Source organism: Sapajus apella, unplaced genomic scaffold (assembly GCF_009761245.1).
Source record: "Sapajus apella isolate SASKATOON/1434 unplaced genomic scaffold, GSC_monkey_1.0 scaffold14, whole genome shotgun sequence".
NCBI lineage: Eukaryota > Metazoa > Chordata > Mammalia > Primates > Cebidae > Sapajus > Sapajus apella.
In genome coordinates this window covers 16,110,750-16,132,771 of record NW_022436954.1, presented here as the reverse complement: position 1 = coordinate 16,132,771, position 22,022 = coordinate 16,110,750, and the positions used below count along the sequence as shown (strand labels likewise).

The following is a 22,022-nucleotide window of genomic DNA, read 5'->3' as shown; positions in this document are numbered from 1 at the left end:
AAGAGAGAGAGAGAGGGACGGAGGGAGGGAGAGAGAGAGAGGGAAAGAAAAAGAAAGAAAGAGAGAGAGAGAGAAAGAAAGAAGAAAGAAAGAAAGAAAGAAAGAAAGAAAGAAAGAAAGAAAGAAAGAAAGAAAGATAGATTTGTGATACATTCTTATGTAAAGAAATATTCAAGCTGATTGATGAGCACTTGGTGAGAAGGCCAACAAGCCCATCAAGTATAGTGCACCTGCCATGGTTTATCGTGTTTACCGAGAGTTACAGTACCTAGGATGTAGGGTCTTTTCCTTTTTTCACACTTTTCAGCTCCTGGCTTCTCCTCATACCCCTGTAAGTTTGCAGAAATGCCTCCTTGTGCCCTAGCTCTGTGTTCACACAGTGACCAGAACTTTGTCCCTATGAATTTTTATTTGGGTCACTATGTGAGGCATATTTTTATTCATTCATTCCTTCAACAGATGTTTACTGCAATGCACCAAGCATTGTGCTGGTTGCTTTTTTTTTTTTTTTTTAAATAGAGACGGGGTTTCACCATGTTGATCAGGCTGGTCTCGAACTCCTGACCTGGTGATCCGTCTGCCTCAGCCTCTCAAAGTGCTGGGATTACAGGCATGAGCCATCATGCCCAGCCTGTGCTGGTTGCGTTAGCTAAATTCAAAGATTCCTTAATTTCAGGACTTCAAGTTTTAATCAGTTAATAATTATAAAATAATGCTACCTCTTATTGACACTTCGCTAACTTTTTTCAGAAAAGTATCTTATATACCTCTTTTGATCTTTTTCAATTCCATTAGGTAGGTACTGTAGTTATTCACACTTTTAAGGCAAGGAAACCAAGCAGCGAAGTTGTACAACTTGTCTAGTCATGCTGGTGGCAAGTAGTGGAGCTAGGTTTTGAAGCCAGGTCATCTGATTGCAAAGCCAGAGTTCTGCAGTAATACAACTGCCCTGTCCAACTACCCCATACTGTTTAAAGTGGCCTTTCTGAAGGGCACCTGTGTGTTTAACATTGATATACAGTCTGCCAGTCACCTGGTGTGAATAATCCTATCATCAGAAGTTAAGTCCTTCACAGAGCAGCTGGATCCCACCTGCTAGGGTGGAACTTGCAGGACCTTCAGAGCCTGTGCTGGGCCTAGGTCTGAACCTCAGCCCTCTTCCTAGCTGTTTCCTTGAGAAAATTATTATACCTCACTGAGCCCTAGTTTCTTTATTTCTGAAATAATAATAGCAAGTACTAACAGATGGCCCTTATGATGGATCAGACACTGTTCTAAGCACTTTACATTAACTCACAACAACTCTGCGATGTTCATACTGTCATTTCATAGATGGGGAAACTGAGGCATGGAGCGCTTAAAGGTCAAGTAACTTGAAGTCAGTGGCAAAGCTAAGATTTGGACCCAAGCAGTCTAACTCCAAAGTCCATGCTATTAGCCACAATGCTATGCTGTGCTGCCTCTGGAGAAGATAAAATCAAGGGTGTAAAAACCCTCTGGTCTGGAGCCAGCCACACAATTTGGGAGACTGGTCCAAGGCTTAGAAGAAGAAAGTTTAGCAGGTCTGACCACCCGCAAAAGGAGACACACAAATTTGTGGAGAGTGTACTGATTTTGATCTTACACCAAAGCCTTATTATGTCTTTGCCTTTGAACTCACAAGACCTCCTGGCTGTTTCCCTTCTCATTGTGGGGGGTATTCCTTTAGAGGAGATGTCTATTGATACACAATACCTCCCCTGCACCTGCCAGGTAGAACAGTGGCTGGCAGGTGAGTGGGGATGAGAGACGGCGATGTGGCCACCAGCACAAGTGTCCCCCAGCCCATGTCCTCTGGTCTGAGGCTGCTGTGCTGCAGCTTCAGTCTAACCTGTTGACAGTAATTTGAACCTTTTAGACTCAATTTCTTACACGGAAAATCCCAATTCACTTGAATTGTCTCCTTGATCCAGTTCACCTGCAGCTATTTAGTTCCTGCAGTTAGTTTAGAGGGGAAAACAAGCTCTTAAGCCTCACACATTATAGCTGATAAGATCAAGGTGCTGAAGGTGTTAGCTGGGTAGGCTTTGGAGCCAGACTGCCTGGGTTTGAATTCCAGTTCTGCCTCATAAGTGTGCACAATCTGAGTTTTTGTGTCTGTGAAATGAGGATAATAGTAGTGAAGATTAGTGAGGTAACATATGTAAACCCCTTAGAACAGTGCCTCCCCGAGAGGAAGTGCTCAATAAATGTTAGCCGTGTTATCATTAATAAATTCCTGCTGCCATCAGCCTCCCTTCCCTCCTTCCCAGCCTGAGATCTTGCTCAGGGAAGACAGGTCCCCTTCCTGTCCCCTACCCTGGACCCTCCCCTCCTTGCTCACCAGCTTATTTCATCTCTCTAAACTTCCTCACCCTCATCTGTCAAATGGGACTGGGAATAATGGAGCCTGCTTCGTAAGGTTGTTGCTGTGAAGGCTATGTAATTTTTTTTTTTTTTTTGAGATCGATTCTTGCTCTGTTACCCTGGCTAGAATGCAGTGGCGTGGTCTCAACTCACTGCGACCTCTACCTCCTGAGTTCAAGCGATTCTCCTGCCTCCTAAGTAGTTAGGATTGCAGGTACCTGCCACCTGCTGGGATAATTTTTGTATTTTTAGTAGAGATGGGGTTTTACCACGTTGCCAGGCTGGTCTCGAACTCCTAACCTCAGGTGATCCACCTGCCTCGGCCTCCCAAAGAGCTGGGATTATAGGCATGAGCCACTGCGCTTGGCCTAAGTGAGTTAATTCAAGAGCTAAGCACAGTTCTCCATGACTACTCCCTCTCATCACAGTTATTGCTGGAGTACACAGGGCTGTGAGAAGGGCCTTTGAGATCTTGGACGATTCTAAGTGCCAAAGAGCCCAAAGTAGGGGCATTGGGGTGAACTGGTGCCCGAATGCTGGCTGCAGAAGCTAGGGGACTGCTGGCTTGTTCATCATAATGTGGAGCCTGGAACAGAGCAGGCACATGGGAACAGGAAGTGAGTGGCCACTGCAGGAGAGTGTTGGATTTAGCTTAGGCAACCTGACAGAGAATTTTCAAAGCAGAACACTTTTAGGTGTGTAATGTTCAGACTCAGCAACAGCGAGGCTCATGCCTGTAATCCCAGCACTTTGGGAGGCTGAGGCAGGAAGTTCCAGAATAGCCTGGGTGATGGCATGAGACCCTGTCTCTACAAACATTTTTAACATGGGCGGGGCATGGTGGCATGTGCTTGTAGTCCCAGCTACTTGGGAGGCTGAGGCAGGAGGATCGCTTGAGCTTAGGAGTTCAAGACTGCAGTGAGCTATGATCATGCCACTGTACTCCAGCCTGGGTTACAGAGTGAGGCCCCCATCTCAAAATTAATCTATTAATTAAAATTTTAGCTGGGTATGGGGGCGCATGCCCGTAATCCCAGCTACTCGGGAGGCTGAGGCCAAAGAATCGCTTGAACCCGGGAGGCGGAGCTTGTGGTGAGCCAAGATCTCAAAAAACTCCATCTCAAAAAAAAAAAAAAAAAATTTTTTTTTAATAAAAAACACTCAGCAACAAATACCTTCCTCCTTTCTTCTCCTCTGCTCACCCTCAGGATTTGAAAACAGAACCAAAACAACTCCCATTGTTTAATGTACTAAGTTCTAAACATTCTGCTCAGTACTTTATAGACATCGTCTCTTTTACACTTGACTTTAACCCTGAAAAGTGTCGGTATCATTTGCATTTTACGGATGAGAAACGGAGACATGGAGAGATTAAGCAGTTTGCCCAAGGTTACATACTTGGTAATTGCAGAGTCAAGAGTTGAACCCTACCCTATGGAGCAGGGAGGGAACGGGCTCCCATATGCTCCTCAGTGTTCTGATTTTGAAACAAGTCTTACTGCTCATAGTTCTCTCAACACCCACTGTACGGCAGCTGAGGAGTGTCTCAAAGTAGTAGAAATCATCGGGCCTTGATGTTATCTGATCACTACTTCAGTAGAATTAGAACTCCTCTGTCCACACCACCAACACAGAGTCTGCGTGGAAGCATAATAATAACAATGACCAATAGACTACTTCTCCACAATTAAAAGTTTATTTGCCTGCATTTTTATTAATCTCTATCTGAATGCTGTCCGCACTTAACATTTAGAAGAGTCAAGTTCCAGAAGTGGTGAGCAGGATGTATTCTGTTTTTAGTATTTTTAAGAGCTTTTGTTGCATTAGTGAAGCACACAGTGATGTTTGTAAATCATTATCGTGCCTTGGAAGTAAATATTTGAAGTACATGAGTAAGAATAACATCCAGAACCTGAAGAGGGACTAGGGTGTAGAAACCAGGAAGCTAATGTTGAATCCTAGCATTGTCTTTTTTTTTTTTTTTTTTTCTTTTTTTTTTTGGGACGGAGTTTCGCTCTTGTTACCCAGGCTGGAGTGCAATGCTGCGATCTCGGCTCACCGCAACCTCCGCCTCCTGGGTTCAGGCAATTCTCCTGCCTCAGCCTCCTGAGTATCTGAGATTACAGGCACGCGCCACCATGCCCAGCTAATGTTTTGTATTTTTAGTAGAGACGGGGTTTCACCATGTTGACCAGGATGGTCTCGATCTCTTGACCTCGTGATCCACCCGCCTCAGCCTCCCAAAGTGCTGGGATTACAGGCTTGAGCCACCGCGCCCGGCCCAGCATTGTCTTTCTTAATTAACTCTCTCGTTTTTTCATTTTCCTTCATTCTGTTATCTTCCCAAGGATATTTTGTAGGTAATTTGGGGGATAAATGTAAGTTCCTATGAAACACTTTGACTCTCCCTAAGAATGCTATCAGATCCATCCACCAAAGTTAACCTAGAAAAGCACTGATGATTCAAAGATAGAACTTCCTTTATTTGCTCCCTGCCAGAAATCACCCCTCTCTCTGCATGGGGAGTTCTGGAGTGAGAATAAAGTGGGAACACATTAGATTCAGTGGCGTGTCTCCCTTCCCTTTGCCTTTATCCTCACCCCAAGTCTGAGACCACGAATGGCGATGACTCCCTCCCTTGAAGAACAAGACCTCCTGCCAGGCTGTGCCCGAGGTCAGGCGAGTGGGAAGAGGAAAGTGCCACAAAAGCCATCTTGATCCTTTGACCTATATTGACGCTGAGTCTGTTCCTTTGGTGTTCCTGACTTCGGCAGTGTGGTTAGTCAAACTCTCTGTCCCCACCTTGAATTGAGCTTTAATGAAAAAGTACTAGGAACCCAGGCCTTTCCCTGGAGATTTGGGGTTTTTGTCTTGGAAAAGCATCAACCGAACTAGCAGGGGCAGGAGGTCTGGATTCCTGTGGCTTTGGGTTAACTTAGGTCCAGTGAAGCCAAGTGCCTATGATCATCATCTCCATTCCCCAAATGTAGCCATGCCCTCTGGTTTCCCTCCTCTCACTCATCCTCCTCCCAATTAGACAGGCTTCGGGGTGGATTGCTCTCACTTTAGTGTTACTGGGTTCTTATTTGAAATGCCTTGGTATGTGGTAATACTTGCACGTTCTTACTCCTTGGCTGATCTGAAATCTTTTGCCCTCAGTACGTGCAGCAACAAAATTACTTTTAAGCATCAGTGTATTTCTTCTCCCTCGGGATCCTATAAATCTCTCTGAGATTCGCCTCTCTGGGTTATCTGCTGGGCCACAGAGTCTCATCCTGGCCCACCTCTCCCAAAGCACTGCTTCTGTGTATCAGGAATCATTTGGTTGCCTTGACTGTATATCTTGGACCTTTGTCTTGGCTTCCTATAATAGGATGACTAGATTTGCTGCAGGCATCAAAGAGAAGCCCGCCTGCTGCAGTGCTGGATGACAGAGTGATGAGGTCTGTGGGTTTCTATGCTATGCTCCTCCTCCACATACGGCAAGAGTGTTTGCCTTGGTACTACTTCCAGATATCTGTGGATGGTCTTTGGGAATGTGGTGGTAAATGTCACCATGCCAGAGAATTTCAGCAGATTTCAACGGCTTTGAAATGACTTGTTCTTCCAGATTTTTATATACAAAGAAAACCAAACTAAAGAAGGTTGATAAAGGTGCGTCTCTCGTTTGCTGTCTTCACCCGACCAGTTTTCATACCAGGGAAGCTCCGTTGGTCAAAATGTTGTAACTGGGTGCCTCCCACCCAGGAAACGCTTTGTAGGAATATTGATCTGAAAATCTCACACCTGGAGGTTAGAGACTAGCATACCCTTAACACTGACTCGCCTTTAAAAGAGCAGCTCTGCCAAGACCAGGTCTGAATCTCATGAAATGAACAAAAACAGAACAGTGACTTGAAATGCAGAGACCTAATGTGTTCCTCCCATTTCCACTTCAGATTTGCTGACTACGAAAGAATATCACTGTTTGCTGCAATTACTGTGCCCCGATTTCCCGCTGGAGCTCACCCAGAAAGCAGCCAGGTACGTCTCCTGGACCCTTGAAACCAACTCAGCTCTGTGTGGCCGCTGCTTCTTAGAGAAACCTAAAGTGTATACACATGAAAAAGGAGCACTTAGGGAAGAAACTGGCATGGTAGAGGGGTCTATTTGGGATTTGCCCCAAAACAAAATACATTCTGCATTTCCAAAAGGAAGCGAAATGAGTCTTTGTGGTTGCTGTGGGGAGCCTCAGGGTCTGAAGATAGAGTTGGAGGGGGGTGAGATGAAGAGGCAGAAAAGTGCGACCCCTACACACACACACACACACACACACACACACACACACACACACACAGCCTAGAGGATATTCTGAGAAAAGAGGGGCTGTATTTGTGTGTTTTCACGGTACTGTAAAAATACTACCCAAGACTGGGTAATTTATAAAGAAAAGAGGTTTAATTGACTCACAGTTCTGCATGGTCTCAGGAAACATACAATCATGGTGGAAGGCAAAGGGGAAGCAAGGGCTTCTTCACATGGTGGCAGGAGAGAGAAGAGCAGGCAGGGGCAATGCCAGGTGCTTATAAAACCGTCAGATCTCGAGAACTCACTCAGTATCACAAGAACAGCGTGGGGGAAACCGCCCATGTGATCCAATCACCTCCCATCAGGTCGCCCTCTCAACACCTGGGGATTACAATTCAGGATGAGATTTAGGTGGGGACACAAAGCCTAACCATATCAGGGGGCAAGGGTTGGCAGTGACTTGTGATGAACAGGGTTGAGGTTGGAGACTGGAAGGGCACGAAGGTGATAAAGCCCCAGTTGAGGGAAGGGCAAAGTATATTATTTATGTCAGCAGAAGCTTTTCAAGATGAGTCCAGGGCCAGGACTTGGCAGAAATAGTTAGAAGCCCCTAATTTCTGTGTTGGGTTTCAGTGTCATTCACAATTTTTAACCACATGAGGTAGCTGGACTATGCCTCAGTTAACTTTTACTTACTTAACTCAAAACCTGAGCTAGGCCAGGCATGGTGGCTTACACCTGTAATCTCAGCACTTTGGGAGGCCAAGGCAAGCAGATCACCTGAGGTCAGGTATTCAAGACCAGTCTGGCATGCATGGTGAAACTCCATCTCTACTAAAAATACAAAAAATTAGCCAGGCATGGTGGCATATACCTGTAGTCCCAGCTACTCAGGAGGCTGAGGGAAGAGAATCGTTTGAAGCTGGGAAGCAGAGGTTGCAGTAAGCCAAGATCGCACCACTGCACTCCAGCCTGGATGACAGAGCGAGACTCCATCTCAAAAAAAAAAAAGAAAAAGGAAAAAAAAAACCAAAAACCTGAGCTAGGGTTGCAAGTGGACATGTAGCAAAAATCATGTTTATTGAAGAATGCCTACCTTCCCTAAATCGTATGGAATGCATTTACCTTCATTGTTCTATTTAAATGTGTTTACCTTAACTGTCTCACCTAATCCTTGTAAAAACTGTTACTTCCCTTTAAAATGATCCTTTGTGGTTTCTGTGGGAAGCCTTAGGCTCTGAAGACAGAGTTGGAGGGTGGTGAGAGAATTAGGCAAACAACACACACACACACACACACACACACACACACACACACACACCCCCACACCCTAGGGTATATTCTGAGGAAAGAAGGGGCAAAGGTTGGCAGTGACTTGTGATGAAGAGGGTTGTGGTTGGAGACAAGAGAGGTGTGAAAGTGGCCGGGCAGTGGCTCACGCCTGTAATCCCAACACTGGGAGGCTGAGGTGGGTGGATCACCTGAGGTCAGGAGTTGGAGACCAGCCTGGCCAACATGGTGAAACCTCATCTCTGCTAAAAATACAAAAGTTAACCCAGCGTGGTGGTGGGCACCTGTAGTACCAGCTATTTGGGAGGCTGAGGCAGGAGAATCACTTGAACCTGGGAGGTAGGTGTTGCAGTGAGCTGAGATTGTGCCACTGCACTCCAGCATGGGGGACAGAGTGAGACTCCATCTCAAAAAAAAAAAAAAAAAAAGGCATGAAAGTAATGAAGCCCAGTTGAAGGAAGGCTATTACTTCTCACTTCACTGAGGTGGAAACTGAGGCTCAGAGAGGGTAACAACGTCACGCGAATATACTGATAGCTTATAAGTAGCAGAGGCGGGACTGGAACCTCGGTCAGCCTGAATCCAGAGACAGGGATCGGGAACACGAGGAGATTCAGAGTCTCCCACCTCCCTGTGTCATGCTGTCATTTCTGCTTTGTGGTTTGACCCATTGAAAACAAAGCTGCGTTGGCTGCGCTGCGCCAAGAATCACCTCACTCCTTTTGAAACGTGCCAACCAACTCCTCCGCTGACTTTGAAGATGGGAACTTTATTCCTCCCAGCGACAGTCACCAGCCCCACGGTGGGACAGGGTGTTTTGCAGCTCACAGCTCATGACCTAATTTTGCTGGTCATGTGCAAAATCTGTTTAGTGATCACACACTCCAAATTTTGTAGGTTTTTCGCCTCATTATTCAGTGGATACTTTTCTTTCCCTATAGCAGCTGCCACTGGTAAAAGCTGCAGTTCGGGTTTTATCATTTTGATTTATCTGCTATCCAAAGGAGATTGGGATTTTTTCTTCACTGAAAAATTTAAAAAGTATGGGAGATTATCTCTTGTAATTTAAAAGCAGCCAAGTGGAGTTAGCTTAAAATTTCCATGATAGTTCCCCTTTGGGCTCAAATCTTTTTATTTATTTATTTATTTTTGAGACAGTGTCTCACTGTGTCACCCAGGCTGGAGTGCAGTGGTGTGATCTCAGCTGACTGCAACCTCTGCCCCCTCCCCCCGGGTTCAAGTGATTCTCCTGCCTCAGCCTTCTGAGTAGCTGGGGTTACAGGTGCGCACACAATGCCCAGCTAATTTTTTTTTTTGTATTTTTAGTAGAGATGGGTAGGGTTTCACCATTTTGCCCAGGCTAGTCTCAAACTCCTGACCTCAAATGATCTGCCCACCTCAGCCTCCCAAAGTGCACTGGGATTACAAGCGTGAGCCACAGCGCCCAGCTGGGCTCAGATCATTTTAAGGAAGTTTCAGCCCCAAAATCTGGGGAGGGAAACTCAGCATCCTTAAAGACTGAACTTAAGAATGAAGGTCAGGTATGACAACAATTAGAGAATTTCTAAATAAAGAAAAGGAACCATAAGTGTGAGAGTGTATGTCCCAAGAGGGCAAGCAGAATCCATAGTAATCTTGTATGCTGCTTAATCACTGTCACTTAGCATAGTACCTAGATACACGCCAGACACTCCATAAATGTCTGCTGAATGAATCAACACATGAATGAATGTGTGAGTGAATACTCCTTGTCTGGCAGTTTACAGGATTCTAATAGTCCACGATTCTAAGAAACTCTAAGAACAACAGTCAGCAACTGTATCCTATATTCATTTGTTCATTTGTTTATTCATCAAATATTTCTTTTTAACAGCTTTTTGGGATACAATTTATATACTATATACTTCACTCATTTAAAGTATAAAATTCAATGGCTTTTAGTATATTTCTAGAGTTGTGCATCCATTGCCACAGTCCATTTTAGAACATTTTCATTACCTAAAAAGAAATCCTACACCCCTTAGCCATTACTCTTCAGTCCCCCCTCCTCCATCTTCCCCAACCCTAGGCAACCTCTCATCTACTTTCTCTCTCTATAGATTTAGCCACTGGCCATTTCAAATAAGTAGAATTGATGCCAGGCACAGTGGCTTACGCCTGCAATCCCAGCACTTGGCGAGGCCAAGTGGGGAGGATTGCTTGAGCGCAGGAGTTCCAGATCAGCCAAGGCAACATGGTAAAACCCCATCTCTACCAAAAATACAAAACCAGCCAGGCGTGGTGGCATGTGTCTGTGGTCCCAGCTACTTGGGAGGCTGAGGTAGGAGGCTTGCTTGAGCCTGGGGATGCAGAGGTTGTAGTAAGCTGAGATTGTGCCACTGTACTCTAGCCTGAGTGACAGAGTGAGACTTTGTCTTTGAAGAAAAAGAAGAAGAAGAAATCAAATAAGTAGAATTGTATATGTGTTCTTGGCCGGGCGCGGTGGCTCATGCCAGTAATGCTAGCACTTTGGGAGGCTGAAGCAGGCAGATCATTTGAGGTCAGGATTTCAAAACCAACCTGGCCAACATGGTGAAACGCCATCTCTACTAAAAATACAAAAATTAGCCAGGATGGTGGTGCACATCTGTAATCCCAGCTGCTTGGGAGGCTGAGGCAGGAGAGTCTCTTGAAGCCAGGAGGTGAAAGTTGTAGTGAGCCGAGATCACGCCGCTGCACTCCAGCCTGGGCAACGGAGCAAGACTCCATCTCCAAAAAAAAAAAAAAAAAAAAGTGATCTTTTGTGACTAGTTTCATTTATTAGGTTCATGCAAAAGTAATTGTGGTTTTTGCCGTTATTTTCAAAACCGCAATTACTTTTGCTCCAACCTAACAGCACAGTGTTTTCAGGGTCTATCCATGTTGCTGTGTGTGTCAGTACTTCATTCACCAAATGCTTCTTGAGTGCTGATTCTGTGCCAGGAAGTATTCTGGGGATACAGTCACGAATAAGATATCGTTCCTGCCTCTCAAAGAACTTGATTTAGAAGGGGATTGCTTAGGTACTGGTCGCTGGCTGCCACCAGTCTGTGCATACGACTTTGGTTTTGATCGATCACTCCAGAATGGCCACTGACCTCTTTTCCCATCCTGTGATGTGAAGGAGCTCACGAAAGTGAGCCTTGGATGCGCATCCCAGCTCCCCACAGCCACGGCTTTGTGTTTGCCCCAGCTCTCTGCAGACCCCTCCAATCTGATACATGGAGGCACCACAAGATTTGAGTATAGGTGCTAGAACCCTGTAAGAACCAAAAATTCTCAATAGCAATGTAGAATTGTACAGTTACGGATACCAAGATGCTTCTGGAATGGTATTCCTCTATTTGTGGCTGGAAACTTACCCAGTCCTCACCTAGAGGCCTGCTGTTTGACAGAAACCTCAGACCTTTCTGTCTGAGGAGGAGGAAGCATCGAAGCCAATCCATGTCAATAGCAGTGTGAGGGAATTATGGGAATGGCAGTAACAACAGAAGGGCCCAGGGTAACCCACTGGCTGCAGTTAGATGAATTCAGAATTAGGAGAGGTTTGTTTTCTCCCCGTGGATGAGCATCAAGCTTCTGTCAACCTCATCTCCTCAATGCCATGCTTTCCCCTCTCTACTCCAGCTGGTGTGTACGTAGAAAACTTGTATGTATCCCAGAAAGTGTCCCCTGATTTTGTAAGCTACTCTCATTTTGTCCTGAAGGTCAAGATCTCAGCTTCCATACACACACCTATGCATCGGGCCAGAATCGCAAATGGGGGTGGTTGAGACTTCAAAGCGGTTACTATTGCTAGAAGAGGAACTGCCCTCTCCCATCTCACTGCCAGGCTTACTTTATTTAGGACCCTGAGGTCTGGGGACAGGCTGCAGAAGGAGGCTCCAGTCTGTGATGATGTATGCGTAAAAGAATGTAATCCACAGGCAGCTGTACACCGGAGCCTGTTCAGGGCATGGCATCTCCACATACGCCTGCCTTATGTGCTGCAGGCATCATGGCCAGGCCCTGGGGCAGCAGGTGTGAGCTGGAAACACAGGAAAAGAAAAAGCAAACAGACTCCATGACAGCAGCCAACCCAGAGATCCCTCCACCTCGCATGTCCCTGCAGAAGTTGGAGTAGCTTTATCCTTACGTGATCACCACAGCATCGCTCGCTTTCCATCCTCCATGGACTGGAAGCTTTCCTGATGGTTAAGAGCGTGTAATTGGAGCCAGACTTCTTGAGCTCAAATCCTGGGTTCCATAGCATACGAGCTGTGCCCTTGAGAAAGGTATTTAATTTCTTTGAGCCTCAGTTTCCTCATTTGTAAAATGGGAATGGTAATAGTTGTAATGATTGAAAGAAAAGTGTATGATGTGCTTAAAACAGTGGCTGGCACAGAGTTAACTTGTCATAATTGTTAGAAGTAATATTAAACTTGACCTAGGAGAACACAGGCCCCATAGCATCAGAGAGCTTGAGTGTACATTCCACCTGTGCCCATTAACTAGATGACCCTGAGGAGATCTCTTAATTTGTCTGAGCCCTGTGTTTATATCTGTAAAATGAGGATGATAATAATGACTAACTCATAGGGTATAAGATTTTAGTAACACCAACAAAGCCATGTAAATTGCTTGGCATGTTGTAGACATTAAATCATAACTTTTTTTTTTTTTTTTTTTAGAAAAAGTCTTGCTCTGTTGCCCAGGCTGGAGTTCAGTGACGTGATCTAAGCTCACTGTAACCTCTGCCACCTAGGTTCAAGCGATTCTCGTGCCTCAGCCTCCCCAGTAGCTGGGATTACAGGCATGCACCACCATGCCCAGCTAATTTTTTGTATTTGTAGTAGAGATGGGGTTTCACCATGTTGGCCAGGCTGGTCTCAAACTCCTGACCTCAAGTGATCTGCCCGACTCAGCCTCCCAAAATACTGGGATTGCAGGCATGAGCCACCATGCCTGCCCAGGAATAATCTCTTGTTGTTACAATAATGTTGGTATTAATAGTGCCAGATATTTAAAAAATAAATGAGAAGTTTCTGGATTTCCAAAGGCAATGCTTCCTGGCCTTTTTGCACTTCACGGCAATCAGAAAATAATATATAACAAAAATGTCCAGTAAAGACAAGACTGCTTGTGATTGGCCCACAGGCTCTGGCCTCCTTTCAGCTGCGCCAAGGGGACCATCACACCTGTAAGTCATTTGAGGCCCAAGTGACACAGAGTTGGGAAGCTCTGCTCCAAGGGTGAAGATTTAAAGCACTGGTTCTCAGACTTGAGCATGCATCAGAGTCACCTGCAGAGCTTGTTAACCCACACATGGCCGGACCACAGCCCCAGAGTTCACTAGACTTAGGGCAGGCTCAAAAATTTGTATTTCTAAAAAGTTCCCGAGTGATGCCGATAGTCTGGGAAACATACGATGCGAACTACTGATTTAAAGTACTGCCTGCCATTCTTTTTTTTTTTTTGAGACGGAGTTTCGCTCTTGTTACCCAGGCTGGAGTGCAATGGCGCGATCTCGGCTCACCGCAGCCTCCGCCTCCTGGGTTCAGGCAATTCTCCTGCCTCAGCCTCCTGAGTAGCTGGGATTACAGGCACGCGCCACCATGCCCAGCTAATTTTTTGTAGTTTTAGTAGAGACGGGGTTTCACCATGTTGACCAGGATGGTCTCGATCTCTTGACCTCATGATCCACCCGCCTCGGCCTCCCAAAGTGCTGGGATTACAGGTGTGAGCCACCGCACCCAGCCTTTTTTTTTTTTTTTTTTGAGATGGAGTCTCGCTCTGTCGCCAGGCCAGAATACAGTGGTGTAGTCTCGGCTCACTGCAACCTCTGCCTCCTGGGTTCAAGCGATTCTCCCCCCCTCAGCCTTCCAAGTAGCTGGGACTGCAGTCATGCGCCACCACACCCAGCTAATTTTTGCATCTTTAGTAGAGATGGGGTTTCACCATGTTGGCCAGTATGGTCTTGATCTCTTGACCTCATGATCCGACCACCTCAGCCTCCCAAAGTGCTGAGATTACAGGCCTCAGCCACCACGCTTGGCCATATTGCCTGCCATTCTTATTCTGGCCAGGTGTGGTGGCTCACACCTGTAATCCCAGCACTTTCGGAGGCTTAGGCGGGGGTGGGCGGATCACTTGAGGCCAGGAGATCAAGACCAGCCTGGTCAACTTGGTGAAACCCCGTCTCTACTAAAAATCCAAGAAAAGCAGGGCATGGTGGTGTATGCCTGTAATCCCAGCTACTCAGAAGGCTGAGGTGGGAGAATCATTTGAACATGGGAGGCGGAGGTTGCAGTGAGCCAAGATTGTATCATTAGACCCCAGCCTGGGTGACAGAATGAGACTCCATCTCAGACCAAAAAAATAAAATAAAGTATTGCCTGCCATTCTTATTCTGACATCTTAGAACTGGCCAGATTTAAAGGAGTTACATTCCCTTCTCTTTTCTCATTGGAAACACTATTTAACTTCTCCCTCACTGAAGGCCAGCACCCCTAATGAGTATTATATGTTTAATAGAAAAAGCTCTGTTATCATGATTATGTTATGAATACATATGGTGCTTCAAAACATATAAGCTCCTAAGGAATCTGGTTTTAGACGTAACTACTCACCCCCATTCTAGAGAGTTGCTTTTCAGGTGATCCCTGTGTCACAAAGCCCCAGTGTAGCCCAGTGGCAAAGGACTCAGGCACTGGGGCCAGACAGCCCTGGATTCAGATTCCATTTCCTTTACTCACTGGCTTGTGACCTTGATCAAGTAATGTAATTGGTCTAAGCCTCAATTTCCTCATTTTATACTACCTATCTGATAGAGTCATTTTAAGGATTTAATGAGATAATCCACATAAAACACCTGTGACGTGGCCCTCAAAAAATTACCTATTTTTAAAAATCATAACTTACTGAATGGGGAGTGATGTTTCATTCCTATATTCAGTTTTCAGGTGTTTACTGTGTAGTGTCTGGTACCTGCCAGACCTCACGCTATGCCCTGAGGATACAGCTTTCTGCCTCTCCTCTACAAACCCTTCTGCAGATACCTGCCTATACCACTGTACCCACAATGTCTCCCCATCAGACTGTCTTTTCTTTTCCCATTCTTTCGTTCACGACATATATATCGAATGCCTGTTATGTGTCAACCATTGTGCTTGATGGAGGGACTATGGGAGTAGATGTTGCCCCAGCCCTGGAGGAACTTACAAACTGATGGAACAGCAGACATTAAACAGATGAAACTAAGTGCCCTAAAAACCTAGAAACAGGAGGACCAACCTAATCTGGGGCATCATGGAAGGTTCTTCCATAAGAAAGAGATGTTGAGGCCGGGCACGGTGGCTCACCCCAGCACTTTGGGAGGCAGAGGTGGGTGGATCACGAGGTCAGGAGTTCAAGACCAGCCTGGCCAACAAGACAAAACCCCATCTCTACTAAAAATACAAAAAAAATTAGCTGAGTGTGGTGGCAGGCGCCTGTAATCCCAGCTACTAGGGAGGCTAAGCAGGAGAATTGCTTGAACCTGGAAGGCAGAGGTTGCAGTGAGCCAAGATCATGCCATTGCCAGCCTGGGCAACAAGGGCAAGATTCTGTCTCAAAGAAAAGAAAAACACAAGAAAGAGATGTCGAATCCAGGACCTGAAGGATTAGTAAGAGATTAATTTATCCCAGGAGATATCAAAACCGTCAAGATTAAAGGCCACCATAATTAAGACTGTATGGTACTAGAGTAAGGATTAGACAAGTGGATCATGCTGGACAGGACAGAACACGTGCACATACTTACAAAACCTTGACATATAAAATGGTAATAATGCAGAACAATTGGGAAAGGGTGGTTCAAAAAGTGGTGGGGTGGGGTGCAGTGACTCAGGCCTATAATCCCAGCACTTTGGGAGGCCGAGGCAGGTGAATCACTTGAGGTCAGGAGTTTGAGACCAGCCTGACCAACATGGTGAAACCCTGTCTCTACTAAAAATACAAAAATTAGCCAGGCATGGTGGTGTGCACCTGTAATCCCTGCTACTCGGGAGGCTGAGGCAAAAGAATTGCTTGAACCAGGAAGGCAGAGGTTGCAGTGAGCCGAGATTGTGCCATTCATTGCAGTCCAGCCTGGGTGATATAGCAAGACTCTGTCCCCGCCAAAAAAAAAGTATTTTAAAAATTTTATTGTTATTATTTTTTGAGATGGGGTCTTGCTGTGTCACCCAGGCTGGAGCGCAGTGGTGCATTCATAGCTCACCACAGCCTCAAACTCCTGGGCTCAAGTGATCTTTCCACCTCAGCCTTATGAGTAGCTAGGACCATAGGCACATGCTACCAAGCCCAGCTAATTTTTTATTTTGTAGAGATGAGGGCAGGGATCTTGCTATTTTGCTCAGGCTGGTCTTGGACTCCTGGCCTCAACCAATCCTCCTGCCTCAACTTCCTATAAATTATTTTATTTTATTTTAAGATGGAGTCTTGCTGTGTTCCCGGGCTGGACACAAACTCCCAGGCTCAGGCAATTTTCTGCCTCAGCCTCCCAAACAGCTGGGACTACAGGTGCACACCACCACACCCAGGTAAGACATTTTTATAAAGAATTCCACCTGCCGGGCACGGTGGCTCAAGCCTGTAATCCCAGCACTTTGGGAGGCCGAGGCGGGTGGATCACAAGGTCAAGAGATCGAGACCATCCTGGCCAACATGGTGAAACCCCGTCTCTACTAAAAATACAAAACATTAGCTGGGCGTGGTGGCGCGTGCCTATAATCCCAGCTACTCAAGAGGTTGAGGCAGGAGAATTGCCTGAACCCAGGAGGCGGAGGTTGCAGTGAGCCAAGATCACACCATTGCACTCCAGCCTGGGTAACAAGGATGAAACTCCGTCTCAAAAAAAAAAAAAAAGAATTCCTACAAATTGGCCAGGCGCAGTGGCTTACGCCTATAACCCCAGCACTTTGTGAGGCCGAGCCAGGTGGATCACCTGAGGTTAGGAGCTCGAGACCAGCATGGCCAATATGGTGAAACCTCATCTCTACTAAAAATACAAAAATAAATTAGCCAGGCATGGTGGTGGCACCTGTAATTCCAGCTACTCAGGAGGCTGAGGCAGGAAAATCGCTTGAACCCAGGAGGTGGAGGTTGCGGTGAGCCAAGACCGCGCCACTGCACTCCAGCCTTGGCAACAAAAGCAAAACTCCGTCTCAAAAAAAAAAAGAATTCCTACAAATCAGTAAGAAAAAGATTAAGGATCTCAGTAGAAAAATAGTCCAGACATAAAGAGGCAATGCACAGAAGAACATTAACTAGTAAGAAACCTTTGGGCATATTTTCATGCCCATACTCACCCGTAATAAGGAAACTGCCAGTCAAATGGAGACACCACTTCGTACCTATCAAATTGGCAAAAATGTTAAAGTCTCATAATACAAATATTGCTGAAGATGTGAAACAGTGGGAACCCTCATAAACTGTGGGTGGGAGTGTAAATTATGACAATTACTCTCCAATAATTTAGGCAAATTAAAAGTTCAAGAGCTCCTTCTGGGAATAAGGAAACATGCGGTATTGTTTGTAATAGCTACCACTGGAACCATCTGCGTGTCCCTCTGCCGAAGTAAAGAATAAAGTGTGGCATATTCGTGCCATAGGTGTGGAATTCTATCCAGCAGCTAAAATGAACAGCTAGATATGCATCAATCCTGATGAATCTCAAAATATCAAAGTTACAGAATGACACATAGAGTTTGAAATAAAGCAAAACAAAGCTATATAATGTTTTAAGAACGTAGATATTTGCATGAGTTCATTATAAAGTCACACAGAGGAGCCAGGCGCGGTGGCTCACACCTGTAATCCCAGCACGTTGGAAGGCTAAGGCGGGTGTATCACGGGGTCAGGAGTTTGAGATGAGCCTGACCAACAAGGTGAAACCCGGTCTCTACTAAAAATACAAAAAAATTAGCTGGGCATGGTGACGCGCGCCTGTAATCCCAGCTATCGGGAAGCTGAGGCAGGAGAATAGCTTGAATCTGGGAGGCAGAGGTTGCAGTGAGCCAAGAGGGTGCCACTGCACTGTGGCCTGGGCAACAGAGTGAGATTCCATGTCAAAAAAAAAAAAAAAGCAGAGAAACGCTAGACCCTCAAGTTTTAGTAAAGCCTGGTGATTCCCAGGGAAGGAAGGTAGAGGACAGGAGGAGGGCGAGATGCGCAGGTGGCTCAGATGGGAACTGTAATGCTACATTTGACAAAGCTTTTAAAAACGAAAGCAAGGACACGTAAGACATTATGGTCTGATAAAATTTGCTAGTGGGGACACAGGTGTTTGTTACATTATTCTCTGTAGTTTTCTGAGGTTTTAAACATTTCCTTTAAATCAAAATTGATGGGGGGATTAGGTAGAGAGCAGTGAGAGCAAAAAGCATGTCAGGGAAAGTAAGCAGTGTGAAGAAGCAGCTAGGCTCTCACCAGTAACGGCCCGGAGGGACCAGAGAAGCCAGCAGGCCTGGATTTGAGGTATTTGAGGGCAGAGGGAGGGAAAGAGGCTTTTACAGGCCATACATTGGGTCTTTATTCTAAGGTCTGTGGACCAGTTCACCCCTAGCTGCCAGGCTTCCTGGGAGGTTCCAGAGTCGTGAGGCCTCAGGCTGTCTGCAGGGAAGCAGCAGCACCCGGAGCCTAAGCTTCCAGGCCTTCTGGGGCAGTTCTAACAAACACCCAGGCGGGGAGAAGGGAAGGGGCAGCAGCAGGAACGCTTCACTGTCACGAGACCGTGCAGAGCCCACACTTCCTCACCAGAAGTGGCTGCAGGTGGTCTCGGAACTGTGATTAGCGTCAGAGAGGCCTGTATTGGAATCACTGCTCTTTCGCTCCTAGTTTGTCAGCTGTGTTAGGTTTCTTAATTCCTCTGAATGTCCGTGTTCTCCATAAAGATATTCGCTGAACTGACCTCATAGGATTAATATGAGCAGAAAATGAACTTACAGGTGTGTAGTGCTGACAGAGTAAGTCCTTAATGAATATTAACTATTATCATCATCACAGTGTTTCCCACACCCTCTGGATCAAGCGTCTTAGGCATTTCAGGGCAAGTAGGGTTTGGGGGAGGTGCAGGCTGGAGCCAGGGCAGAGCAGTGACCTGGACATCCCACGCCACTTTCAAGGGCCTGGGCTAGAGGCAGCCTGTGCAGCATGGCCTCCAACCCAGCCCACGAGAGGAGCGACCCTCAGGAAACGTCCCAGGACACCTTCACGGCAGCCTTTGTCCTCCCACCTGGAAAAGGTAACCAGACATCGTGTCATCGCTGCCTCTCTCTCATGGCCCTGACATTCACACAAAAACCACAGAGGTGCACTATGAGCCCAAACAGCCTTGGGGACACACTTCAGCCACCCCATGAATGGCGCTGGTCATGTGACCTCCTCAAAGAAGTCGATGGAAAGTGGCTCTTCTTTCTGGCCCTGGCTGAGGGCTGGCTTCCCCCAAAAGTAAAGTGGGAGCTAGATGGCTGGTTTCCACCTGAGACCCCTGCCTGGTGGACGCTGACAGCACGCACTTCCTCTGTGCTCTATTCTTATTTGCCCTTTTGGGCTCTCCCAGCACTTTAAAGCAGACAGAACATACTGATTACAGCCAGCACTTACTCTGAGTGCCTGTTAGAAACGAACACATATAACACCATCATGCTAATGCTCCTCAAGAATCCTGGGAGACAGGAACTATGATAATTTCCTCTTCACAGAGGAGGAAGCTGGGGCTCAGAGGGAAATGGACACTTGGCCAGTGAGTGGTGGAACTGGGACTTGATCCTGGGGTCAGCTAATCCAGAACTTCAGGAAAACGGGTGCAGCCCATGCCACTAGACCAGGGAAACTGAGCCTCATTAGGGGTGAATAGGAAGTTGGCAAGTCGGTAGGTCCACGCTGGAAGCTCTTGCTTCCTTGGCACCCTCAGAACTCCCAGCCAGTCTGCCCATCTCAGCTGCTGGAAGTCAGCAGGGGAGGGAGAGCGTGGCCAGCCCTCAGATCGGCCAAGTGCTCTGTCGCCACTCTGGTTGCCCGTCCTAGGCTCCGCCCCACACATGGTTCTGCTCAGCGCAGCTTGAACCCAAGTGCCTCTCCTCTCCCCAGTTCCTCCCTCTAGCCCTGAGGCAAGGCCAGCAAGGATCCCCTCATGATCCAATAGATGTATGCAGACTCTCACTGGCAGCAGCTCCCTGCTGGCTCCACTTCAAAGCAGGGCAGCCAGGCCCCCCCAGGTGTCAGGGCAGCTGGTACGTTAGCAGAAAGCCTCTGGCAGGAAGGGGTGCTGAGCCAACTGCCAGCAACTGGAAAATAGCACATGGGATGACCTCTCCAAGAAGAGTCTTTCCTGAGCCCTCTGGGAGTGGCGATGAGCTTGCATTCAGGAGGAAGGAGCTGTCTATGGGGATAGAAGGGTTGCAGGCAAAGGCAAAGACTAACCAGGAGCTTCCTGCCTGCCTTTGCCCACGGTTCTGCCGAGATTCCACAGCTAGAAAGATTCTACAGCAGGGAAGGTCCCAGGTGCCTAGAACTTTCATGGGTCTCAGCATCTGTTTGCAGATGGACAGCACAGCATATGGTGTGATTAAAAACACCTTTCAGTCAATCCTTCAGAATCTTCTGCAGCCATACCTCTGAACATCAGACTCTCCCCACACTAGACTTAGCACTAACAGGAGAAGCTGTTAGTTCTGTCCACCCTTGGGAAGTATGAGCCTTCAAGCTTCTGCCTGAACATTTCTGGCAACACACATCTCATTCCATTACAAATCAGCCACAATCCTAGAACAACGCAGCTAGAAAAAGTCTCGAGAGCCAAACTCTAGAGCCCCGTGAATTCCCCCCACAGAGGCGGCCCTTCGAGACTTGGGTTTTAGCCCTCACTTCCTCCCTAGTCTTCGCTTCTAAGCAAAAGGATCTAAATGCAGTAATTTGTCCAATATCATGGTTTTTAGACTCTCCACCAGCCCGACCCTCTTCTCTGGGATGCTAGTTTACTCCCCTTAAACGGACTGTCCAGACCTGAAAGTAATCGTATTTGAATGATAGCTCTTTTGCTCCTAGCCTGTAACCTTCGCCGAGTTGCTTCATCCCTCTAAATGCCTGCATTCTCCATAAAGATTTTCGCTAAGTATCTTTATGACAGGGATTAAGAAACTACTCCAGGTGTCACCTGGCAGGAGGAAAAGGGGACGGTGCTTCTCTAGCTCATTTGTTCATGCATTTCTTCGTTCAACAGACACTGACTGCCTACTATGTGCCAGGCACCATACTAGAGTCAAGCCACAAGCAGGGAGACAGAGGTGTCACTTGGTAGATCTTATGTTCTCAGGAAAAAGACAACAGTGTGAGGAGATTGCTGAGAGCTGCAGAAGCCAGTAGTGGGCCATTCTAGTCGGTTAGGTGCTGTTCTCTTCCATCTCCCCCGAGAGGTGCTGTGGAGGCTTCAGCCTGAAGAATATGGAGATATTGGTAGGTAAGGAGGAGGCATGGAGGGCAGGGACCATTATGGGCAGAGGGACAGACTTGTCTGGAGGGCATGAGGAAGAACAATTTCAGAAGGACGGAAGGACCACTGTGGCCAGAATGCAGTGGAGGAGTGGAGGGAGGCAGGGGGCAGATGGAGCAGGCTCACGGGCCGGATCCAAATCAGGGACCGTGTCCTGTGGGAAGGCTTAAAGGATTTTGTTTGTTTTACACGGAGTCTCACTCTGTCACCCAGACTGGGGTGCAGTGGTGCAATCCTGGCTCACTGACAGCCACTTCCCAGGTTCAAGTGATTTTCCAGCCTCAGCCTCTCGAGTAGCTGGGATTACAGGCGTGAGCCACTGTGCCCGGCCTCTGTGAAGGGTTTTCAACACAATAGTAAAATGATCACATTCACATTTTAGGAAAGTCATTCTGACCACAGCATGGATACTCAATTAGAAGAAGGCGAGAGTAGCTGCAGGGAAACTGGGTAGGAGGTCATGCCGCCGTCAAGAAGAGAGGGCTGGCGGCTGCGGGCAGGCTGGCGGCTGCGGACATGGAAAGAAGTAGAT

At 46.8% G+C, this 22,022-nt stretch overlaps 1 protein-coding gene across 6 annotated transcripts in view; it reads left to right on the top strand.

The window, feature by feature from the left end:
- Positions 1-22,022, top strand: part of CUNH11orf49 (chromosome unknown C11orf49 homolog) — a 218,865-nt gene that overhangs the window by 182,630 nt on the left and 14,213 nt on the right. For all 6 annotated transcript variants that reach the window (XM_032282272.1, XM_032282271.1, XM_032282268.1 and 3 more), the window contains one exon: positions 6,324-6,408. In XM_032282272.1, the coding sequence (XP_032138163.1) occupies positions 6,324-6,408 (85 nt within the window). The remainder of the gene's footprint in view (positions 1-6,323; positions 6,409-22,022) is intronic.